Below are 10,000 nucleotides of genomic sequence, written 5' to 3'. Positions count from 1 at the left end.
ACCGCAGCTTGCTGCTGCTTGCTTCCCTTACGTCTCCTGCTGTTGGAGGCCATGGCTGCAGCTGCTCCTCACTATCTTCTTCTTGTTGCTGCTCATCTCTGCTGCTGCTCCTGCTGCTGCTCCTGCTGCTGCTGTTGCTCTTGCTGCGCTCCCTACCCCGAGAATCACCAGGGGTCTTTGCTGCTGCACCAGAGCTGCTGCTGCTGCTGCTGCTACTTGATGCTGCGACTCTTCGTCTCTTCTTGCTGCTCAAGTGCGTTAGCCTCCTTCTCTTCTTTTTCTGCGTCACCGCGTTGCTGCTGCTGCTGCTGCTGCTGCTACTGCGGCTGCTGCTGCTGCTGCTGCTACTGCGGCTGCTGCTGCCATTTGTGGCGGACCCAGTTCTGCTTTGGTTGTTTCTAGTCAGGTCTGCCGGCGTTTCGGCAGAAGTGTCCTTGCGCAAGCTGCTGCTGCTCCTCTTGCTGCTGCTGCTGCTGCTGCTGCTGCGGTTTCTGTCCTTGGCGCCGCTGCTCCCCTTAGACGAGGAACGCTGAGGGGTTTCCCTCTGCGAGGATTTGCGCTGCACCATTCCTTCACTGCTGCTGCAGTTGCTGTTGCTGCCGACTGTCTAGCAGCAACTGCTGCTGCTGCTGCCGCTGCTGCTGCCGTTGCTGCTGCTGCTAATGCTGTGGGGTCCCTCAATAGCTGCCAAAGCAAAAGACAAAATGCGCAGCAACACAAAGGTGGAGCAGCAGACAACCTTTCCTTGGTGTTACGGTTGTTGCTGTCGTCTACTTGTGCTGCTGCTGCCGCTGCTGCTGGTGTTAATTACTGCCGGCGCAACAAGAGTGACACCCACACCCACGTCCGAATTGGTGCTGTTGGTGTTGCTGCAGCTGCTGCTTCTGCTGCTGCTGCTGCTGCTGCAGATGAAGATGCTCTCGAAGCTGAGAGCGTGATGACCGGGCTGGCGGTTGCGGCGGCTGGGCGCTGCTGCGGCGGCTCCCTGTGTTGCTGCTGCTGCTGCTCCGCTGCAGGCAGCAGCGGGAGTTTCTGTTTTTAATAGCTGTTGCGTCTCCAATTCTGCTCTGCTGCAGCAGCAGCTGCAGCACTTGGTGTTGCTTCTCCTTCGTCCGCGCACCGCGCGTTGCTGCCGTTGTTGCTGCTGCTGCTGCTGCTCGCTCCTCCTGCTGACAGACACAGGAAGAAGCAGGAGACTCACTAGAAAGTGCAACGGATGCAAACGGCCAACAACAGCAGCTGATGCTGCAACTTCTCCCTGGGGGTCGGTGGGGCTGAACTTGCTGCTAGTGCTGCTGCTGCTGCTGCTGCTGCAGCTGCTGCGACTGCGGCTGCTGCTGCAGCCGCAGTCATCAGCCATAGCAACAGCAGCGCACCGCTTGTATATGGTGACAGATTATAATAAAAATGAAATTAACTTGAGGCGCATTAGACCACGCTCAGCTGTGCTTCGCCTGCGGCAGCTGTTGCTGTTGCTTCATTGATTGCTGCCTACAGCAGCAGCAGCTGCTGCTGCTGCAGCCTTTATTGCTGGCGTCGGCAGGGCATAAGGCGCGGAACACATACTCGCTGCTGCAGCAATTTCCATCATGAGTTAAGAAACTCTTTGAGTATTTTAGTCTTCGGTCCCGAGAACCGAAGCAGAGGGAGCAGCAGCAGGAGCAGCAGCAGCAGCAGCTGCTGCTGCTGCAACCGTAGCTGCAGCAAACACCCTCACAACTGCTGCATTAGACGCACCGTACGCGTGTCTGATGTCTGTGTCTCGCTATCCTACCGAGAGGTGTGTAGCAGCATTACTCCAGGGTCTGCTGCAGCAGCAGCAGCAGCCGCTGCTGCTGCTGTAGCTGTAGGTGGTCTCGACCACCAACGGCCGACAGCAGCTGTTGCTGCTGTCCCAGCGACTGTAAGTGCCGCGTCGCGCGCTGCTAATGTAGCAGCAGCTGCATCCGCAGCAACAACAGCAAAACAGCCGCAGAGACAAAACAATAAACTGCTGCTTTAACCAGACGAGACAGCAGGCAGCAGCAGCAGCAGCAGCGAGAAATGGATGGCGGCAGCAACACAAGCTGCAGCAGCAGCATCAGCAGCGACTACGTCTCCTCCAGTGACAGCGAAGATGGTGACTTCATCTGTAGGATCCAGGCCTCTACGGCAGCACCACCAACAGCAGCAGCACTACCTCAGCAGCAGCAGCAGCAGCCAAAGGGCTTTTGGGCTGGTCTTGTAAGCGGCGGCGCCCTTTCTTTTAGCCTAACATCTGCTACTGCATCTGCTGCTTCACCTCCACCTGCAGAAGCAGCAGCAACAACAACGGCAGCAGCAACACCCGCAGCAGCAACACCCGCAGCAGCAGCACCCGCAGCAACAGCAAATAGATCCTCGAGAGCAGCAGCAGCAAAGTCTGCCCCCTCCTCGTCGGTGGAGTTGCTCTCGACTTTGCTGCGGCGTTCGCAGCTGCTGCAGCAGAAGCAGCAACAGTTGAAGGTACTGCAGCAGCAGCGCTTAGAATTAGAGAAGCAGCTGGAGATACAGCTGAGCTTAGCTGCTGCTGCACGACGCGGCAGCAGCAGGAGTTCAAAGAGGGGAGCAGCAGCTGCTGCTGGTGCTGCGCAGGGCCTTGCTGTCCCCGGAGACAAGGCAACAGCAACAGTAGGAGCAGCAGCAGCAGCAGCAAGAGCAGCAGCAGCTCTCCCCGATAGACCAGGAGATTGTTGTGAAGAGTGGATGGACGACGACCAGAGGCGAACAAAGGGCAGCAGCAGCACAAGCAGCAGCAGCACTAGCAGCGCGAGCAGCCCTAGCAACAACAGCAGTCCCAGCAACATCGTCAACACAACCATCATTAGCAGCAGGTGCAGCAACAGCAGCGCGTGCAGCAGCAGCAGCAGCAGCAGCAAGAACAGGAAGGAGTTGTGCAACGTGGAGTTGTTATTGTTGGATCGGTTAAGTTGTGTCTGCTGCCTGTGGCGGCAGCAGCTGCAGCAGCTAAGCAAGACACTGCAGAGTTTGCTGCTGCGTTACCGCAGCAGCAAGGAGCGTTTGCAAGGTGCAGCAGCAGAACTTGAGCAGCAACAGCAAGGTGTATATTGTTTGCGGCTAAGGAAACTGCATGAGGTAGCTAGGCTGCTGCCTATAGAGAATACAGCAGCAGGAAGAACAATTTTATCTCTTTCTTTGCCTCCTATTTCTTCCTTACTAGAGGAATTACAAGAAAAAGCATTTAAGGGGGAAGTCCTTAAGGCTGTATCTGCTGCTGCTGGATTTGCTGCGCTGCTGCTGCTGCTCATCTCCCGTCTTACAGCAACACCGTTGCTGCACCGTATCGTAGCCAGGGGTGCGCGTTCGAGTGTATGTACACCACAGGGGGAATTGCCTCTGTATATTCGCGAGGGAGATACTCAGGCAGCGCAGCAGCAGCTGCAGCAAGGTCTGCTGCTGCTGCTGCAGGCTATTGATGGAGTTGCAGCAGCAAGAGAGCATCCCCCTAAACACTTCCATGACAAAGATGTGCTGCAGAGGCTCGAGGCGCTCCTCTACAACGAACTATGGGGCTTTAAAGCTACACTATAGCTGCAGCAGCTAGCTATTTTGCATGCACAGCTAGCTGCTGCCCAAATAGCTAGCTAGCTAGCTAGCTAGCTAACTACCCAGAAAAGTAACCAGCTTGCTAGATGCCCAGGTAGCCAACTGAACTAGCCATGTAAAGAAACAGCCAGCGAAATAACCAGACAGCTGGCCAGTCAGCTAGCTAGCGAGCTAGCTAGCCAGCTCGCTGATGAAGGGACTAGCTAGCTAGAGTAGGCAGCTAGCCAGACGCGGCTGGATGTTTTTTTTTTATTATTATTGGAGGAGAGAGAACTTTTATCTGCGGAGGAGGAAAACCTCAAAGTATGCAGAAATGGCAAACGCCACTTAACAGCGACTCACCAATTTTCAATAGGCTATGCATCTATGCATGCGCATAATATATATATTAGATATTTACTTATTTATTTGCTTATTTATTCATTTATTTTATTGTTTATATATGAATCATGTACATGTACTCTGTTTACACGTTCGTCTTGCATGTTGTTATTGTGGGTCTATATGTTCTATCTGGTACTCTTGTCTGCCTATTAATGCATACTATGTAGGATGTATACTGTAAGTTGTATACATATTATATATATTATATGTATTAATCTTAATTGCGTATATAAAGTGCATGCATCTGAAACGCATGCGACGTCGGTCAGCATTCGCTGAAGTGTGCACTGAGGTGGCTGAGGTGTACACTGAGGTGTGTAGAAATGTACGGCTCTCAAGGCATGGAGAGCAGCAAACAGCAGGCCCACCTAGCTGCTGGCTAACAGCCTGCAGCAGGTAGCCTGCAGCAGGTAGCCTACGGCTAGCCAGCAGCTAGCTAGTGCAGGGAGCCCTCTGTAGTCCGTTGCTGGGTTTGGGTTTAGGGTTTGCGCCGACCCAAAGATAAAACAATGTAAAAGGCTACAGGAACTTGTCAGCGCCGTCGTCTGCTGCTGTCTTCCCGTCAGGAGCATCTGCACACATATCCAACAGCAGCAACAGAAGCAGCAGCAGCAAAGTAATTAAAAACAGCGCCATGAAAGGCAGCAACAGCAGAGACAGAAGAAGCTATACGTATCACCGATAGAAACTTACCGAATGCAGGAGGCGGTACCTCTGCGGGCTGCAGCCAGCCGGTAGCAACTGCCGTTAACTGAAAATATTCGCAGCAGCAGCAAGCGCAGCAACATCAGTACTAGCAGTAGCATCCCTCCTTTGAACACAACGCCGCCAGCTGCCGGTGCGGCGGCCTCCCCACCAGCAGCAGCAACCCAAACACCCGTATATGCAACAACAACAACAGCAGCAGCAGCAGAATGCTCCTCACCGAGCTGAGGCTCTCCCTGGCCTTGTCAAAGACACTGCCTCCTTCTGCTGCTCCGGGGCTGCTGTTGTTGCTGCTGCTGGTGCTGCGGACAACTTGAGTAACATTGGAGATAGAACGACGAGTCAGCTCCCGCATCGACTCCAGCACTCCGCTGCTGCCGCGCTGTGGCTCTTCCTGCTGCTGCTGCTCTCCAGTCGGTGAGGATGGGCTGCTGCTATCGTTGGCCTCACCGCCCGCTGCAGACAAAGATCAAAACTCCAGATGCGATGTGCAGCCGCAGCAAACCAGCAGCAGCAGTAGAAGTAGCAGTAGCAGCAACAGCAGCAGCAACAGTATCAGGCGGCCGCACTGAATGTTGTGGAGAGCTTCTTCGACTGTTGGGCAATCCACTCGCTTCCCTGCAGGTTCGTCGCATACACAAATTTAAGCATTTATATGTAGCCGCAGCAGCAGAAGCAGCACCACCAGCACCCGCAGCAGGTGCAAGAATAGCAGCGGCAAAAGTAACAGTAGCTGACAGCAGCTGATAACAGCAGACTGAAACAAACGCAAATGGAAAACGTGTCAACTAACTACTCCTGCTGCCGCTGCTACCGCTGCTGCTGTTGTTGCTGCTGCTGCGGTTTACGTACAGTTTGGAACCCTCCTTTTGCCTTCTCAAGGATGCTGGACTCTCCTGCAGCTTCGATTGTTTTCGTTGTGTATTCTTTTGCTCCTGAAACAAAGGAAGAGACGCTCTGAATTGCACTATCTATCGCGGCTCCTCCCGTGCTGCTGACGGTTGCAGCTGCTGCTGCTGCTGCAGCAGAAGCAGCGGCGGCCTGCTGTTGCAGGGAGGCCATGAAGCCGTCTTCTTCCTTCGCAGGTTCCTCCTGCTGCTGCTGCTGCTGATCCATCGGGCGGGACCCCAGAGAGCGAACGGATGATAGGGATGAATAAGGAGGAGAAGCAGCTGCAGATGCATCGGGTTCTGCTGCTTCTGCTTTGTTCAACGGAGGTGGTGCAGGAGCTGACGGCTCTGCAGCAGACCGCAGCAGAGCCCTGTAATAAGCTGCTGCCTTCGTTGCGTATCTTTCCTTAAGAGGCAAATCCCAAACGCCCTGCAGCAAGTGCAACACGAAGACCCTAAAACCCTAAGCCCTAGACCCTAAATGGTAAACCCCAAAGCAATCAGGGAAACGGAAGAGGAAACCGAAAAGGCAACAGAGGCTGCAACAAAGTAATGGAAGCGGCGACAGCAGCAATGCCAGTAAAAGAAGCATCATTAGCAGCATTGAGAACAGGCCAAGGGAGGGAATAAAGGTGGCCATGGGATATGTAGAGGCAAAACAGACTAATGAACAGATGGAGCAACAGAAACAAAAGCACAACAAGAACAAAAAGCAGCACAATTGTTCAACACATGTATAGACCAATACTATTAGCCATGTATACGTATATATAAGCTGTACGTGAGGTCCTGAATCTCACATATTCGATGAAGAAGTTCTTGCACTTGGAGTTGCCGCCGCATTCCATCAACTTTAGCTGCTGCGGCTGCCACGCGTCCATAGTGCTGCTCCTCACGAAACTCAGATGCACTCCCAGGCCCCTGCAGCACCAGCACACCACAACAGCATCAGCAGAAGCAATACAACAATTGCAGCAGCAAAACGTGCAGCGCTGTGGAGGCAACTCGTTCATATTGAAGATACGCGGACATACGCATACATATCATTAGCATCCAAGTATGTCCGTAAGCCCGGTCATGTGTGCCAATATGGCATACAGTTTTACGTCCTACATGTGTCTTTGGCTCATTACAACATGGTAATTAAAGGGAAATGAAACGATTCAAGAAACAAACACGCGCTACTATATAATTTGTTATAATAGCTATTTGTTTTGCTAACCCACGAACGTGCGGCAACTCGCCTGTGCAGGCCAGAACAGTGAAGACAGACGAAGGCGCCATAAGAGAGTGCGCACCACTGCGGCTCGGGAGTATCTGCAGCAAAGTAGGGAAAATCAATAAGAGGACGGCAGACGTCCTTCAGGCTTCTCTTGAACATGCGGTGGTTGGCTGTCGACAAACTCAAGGGCTTCTGGAGGGGGAAGCTAAGAAAACCGGAGGAAAGTACAGCTATAGCATGCATGATAGCATAGCGTTGTTGAATACACACAATAAAATGCCTTACCGCACTCGAGGCATCGCCTGTTACTCGGATCCGCCTCTTTCAAACGCTGAAACACGGCGGCTGTGTCGGGATCCATACTGGGCGGAACTGGAGGTACTTGGGGAAGGCAAACGTGTTTTTTCTTATCCAGATGAATTCAGTCAGTTAAAAGTACTATTTTTTAAAGCATGTGTCTATACTGCCTTCTTATTCAGCGTTTCCACGTAGCAAGTGCTCGGAAACCACTCAAAAGTCAAAAGCGCCGCCGTGCGCGATCTCGGAATATGGGAGCGCCCTGAGTCCTCAAACAGCGTTGATAAGTTCACAAAATTAAACATTAAAGCAGGAAAGGCAGCAAGAGGAAAAGCGATGCACGCCGCAGGTTGTCTGCATGCAGGGAGTCCGTCGTCGCTGCTGGCTGGGCAGGCGAGCAGTGAACCGTTCGACGCCTCCCACAGGGGGGAAAATGAGGGACTTCTGTGTTCAGGACCAGGAGAGAACAATGCGTATGCAAGCTGCATGCACTTCTGCTGCTTAGAAGGATAGTGTGCAGATCTGCTGAGTTTGCTCTGGAGAGCGTTCCAACATGTGCGAGGCCGTTGTCGAGAGCCCTTTTGGGTTGAGGAACTGTGGAGGACAAGGAATACTGCAGAGGCAGCAATAAATTAAAAAGACAGTTCAACGCACCTGCAGTGCAATTATGAGTATTAAAGCTAAATGTGTTTCCGCCAAAGTGTTAAGGGGTGTGAAGTGCCTGCCTAGACCTTTGCTAGGCATGTAGGATGGATGCACAAATCTACCGGCTCTCTTTTGCAGGGTTTTCCATTAGTTTTAGATTCTTTTAGTGGGGTTGGAACTTGTTCGCAGTAAGATGAGGTGGGGTTACTGACTTCTGGGGATGTTGAACGTATCTACCAAATCGAATATTTCTCCGCATGACGGATTTGGCCTATCATAGCAGAACTGGCCAGAAACATCTAAGAACTGCGTTGCTACATTGACAAGTTCTTGAACGGGTAAACTAGAATGTACTCGCAAGCCCCTGTTAAACGACGCAGAAACGGTGTCCGAAGAGGAAACAGTACAGAGATTTCATTCCAGTTGCTCGAACGGATGCTACAGTTGAAGAAGCACCAGTTTCAAACTTGAGCATTTTGTCCACTTGAAGCCAGTTCACAATTTCCCACTTTTGTGGCGCTGGCTAGTAATAATTCGAGCGGCGACTGCATGCATTTTAAGCTTCAAAGTCCGAGAAGTCAAAGGAGCTGTCTTCCCTCCCCATAGGCAGCTCGAGAGGTCTGACAGAGTGCGGCATAGCTGCTTCTGGTTGGTAGCAGCAGGTATCTGCAACAAGAGGATCAGCAGCCGGGAGCGCAAAGAGGTTTGCTCCGAAGGGTCGTGTAGGAGGAAGACAGACTTCTTGGTCTTGCAGCTGCAGAGAGGCAGCACTTTGTGGGGACTTCTCCTCTTGTTGTTCGCCTTTCTCCTCTTCTGCATTTGCGCTGATGTCCGTGTGCATGGCCATCCTCGAAAGCTCGCGTGCCATCCCTTCCGCCGTCGTTTGCTTGAATCGGGTGAGTCGGTGCGCGTTTAGCAGTACCAGTAGACAGCTGCACGCCATGGCTGCAGCTGCTGCTGCAGGGTGGAGAGACACAGTAGGGTATGCCACTCCAGCAGCAAGCGGCACCGAAACCAGGTTAAAGACGCAGGCCCAGAGAAGATTCCTAAGGAGAACGACACCCACAACCCGCTAGCCGCTGCTGCGTGTTGCAACAGCAGAAGAGGTCGGCAGGTGCAGTTTGCCTCTATTACCTTCTCACTTGTACCTCGAGGTCTCTTGGACTGGCTGCAGTACATGACCTCTTTCTACAACTTACGAAGCAGAGCTCTCGCGCCAATATAGGTTTTCAACCTGATATCCTTATGTGATTTACATTCTCCACAAAAAGAATTATTCTCGTTTTCTCCCACCTAGATAATGGTGCACATGTGTGTAGATTTTTACAGTGCAGTGCCTGCTTACCACCGAATGATGCTACGGGTCTGCCGCGCTATGAGGAAGAGATCAACTAGCTCCGTCCAGCTCCGGCCCCCGACCGCCACTGCCGCGGCCGCCAGAGGCAATGCATTGCCGACGCCGAACGCCACCCCCAGCGCAGCTTCTGCTAGAGCAGGAGAGTCATTTAACCCGTCACCCACCATGCAGCAAACAGGCAGATCCTTCTTTTCCCTCTTAAGCAGGGAGACCCCGCTGGGGCTCCCGCTGCCGCTACTGCTGCTGCTGGTGGGGGTGCTAGTGTTGGTAGGGCTGGTGGCGATCTGTGGGGAGTCTGGACTCGCTAGAGAGCGCAGAAAACGCACTTTGTCCTCGGGGGTCTGCTGGGCCACGATGCACTCTTCTGGGATGCTGAGCGCCGCCCCCACTCGGGAGGCTGTCCTAGGATTGTCTCCAGTGCACATGAAAATGCGAAAACCTAGGCATCGGCGCAGATATTCCACCGCAAGTTTTGTCTCGTGCTTGATCTCGTCCTGCAGCGCCACTGACCCCAGCCACTCCCAGGGGCCCCAACAAGTCTCACTCCCCTCACCAGCAGCCACTCGTGCATGCAAGTGGACCACTGGACCGCAATGCCGCTCGTGCCAGCAGGTCCACTCCTGGCTCACACACAAACCCCGCACCACCCTTTTCATGCTTCTGAAAACACCACGTACAGATAGGCTAGCAAAGGGGGTTGTTGCTGTCTGCGCCTCCTAGGGCTTAAAGCCGTGTTTTTCAAAAATCAAATTCATTCGACGCATCAAATACGGCAAGCACAATGTACAATGTCCAACACATTTTTAAAAATGCCTGCATGCGGGAGCATATCTGCATCCTCCAGTATGTAAGCATGCATGCATACTTCTCTCTCTCCGTTATATATATATATATATATATATATATTATATATAT

General features: G+C 52.7%; 4 protein-coding genes across 4 annotated transcripts in view; 1 reads left to right on the top strand and 3 right to left on the bottom strand.

Moving 5' to 3' along the window:
* Positions 1-568, bottom strand: part of EMWEY_00035330 (hypothetical protein, conserved) — a gene marked incomplete at both ends in the record, with an annotated part of 6,855 nt that extends 6,287 nt beyond the window's left edge. Inside the window, one exon of the mRNA XM_013482035.1 lies at positions 1-568. This exon is cut by the window's left edge and continues 1,449 nt beyond it. Coding sequence (XP_013337489.1) covers positions 1-568 — 568 coding nt within the window.
* Positions 569-2,043: 1,475 nt separating this feature from the next.
* EMWEY_00035320 (hypothetical protein, conserved) lies at positions 2,044-3,570 on the top strand (the record flags this gene model as incomplete). The annotated part of the gene is made up of 1 exon (XM_013482034.1): positions 2,044-3,570. One exon carries the CDS (start codon positions 2,044-2,046, stop codon positions 3,568-3,570), a length of 1,527 nt encoding a protein of 508 aa, XP_013337488.1.
* A 918-nt stretch (positions 3,571-4,488) lies between these two features.
* On the bottom strand, positions 4,489-7,147 carry EMWEY_00035310 (ARF1-directed GTPase-activating protein, putative; the record flags this gene model as incomplete). The annotated part of the gene is made up of 8 exons (XM_013482033.1): positions 4,489-4,541; positions 4,663-4,720; positions 4,895-5,130; positions 5,244-5,292; positions 5,527-5,994; positions 6,365-6,485; positions 6,863-6,881; positions 7,072-7,147. 8 exons carry the CDS (start codon positions 7,145-7,147, stop codon positions 4,489-4,491), a joined length of 1,080 nt encoding a protein of 359 aa, XP_013337487.1.
* Positions 7,148-8,284: 1,137 nt separating this feature from the next.
* On the bottom strand, positions 8,285-9,705 carry EMWEY_00035300 (copper-transporting ATPase 1, putative; the record flags this gene model as incomplete). The annotated part of the gene is made up of 2 exons (XM_013482032.1): positions 8,285-8,774; positions 9,074-9,705. Coding segments are annotated over 2 exons (1,122 nt in total), but the record flags the coding sequence as incomplete, so codon positions are not given.
* Between the last annotated feature and the right edge of the window lie 295 nt (positions 9,706-10,000).

The sequence above is a fragment of the Eimeria maxima genome, genomic scaffold, assembly GCF_000499605.1.
Source record: "Eimeria maxima Weybridge genomic scaffold, Emw_scaff494, whole genome shotgun sequence".
Lineage (NCBI taxonomy): Eukaryota > Apicomplexa > Conoidasida > Eucoccidiorida > Eimeriidae > Eimeria > Eimeria maxima.
Note: the sequence above shows the minus strand (reverse complement) of the source record. Positions and strands in the feature narration are given on the sequence as shown.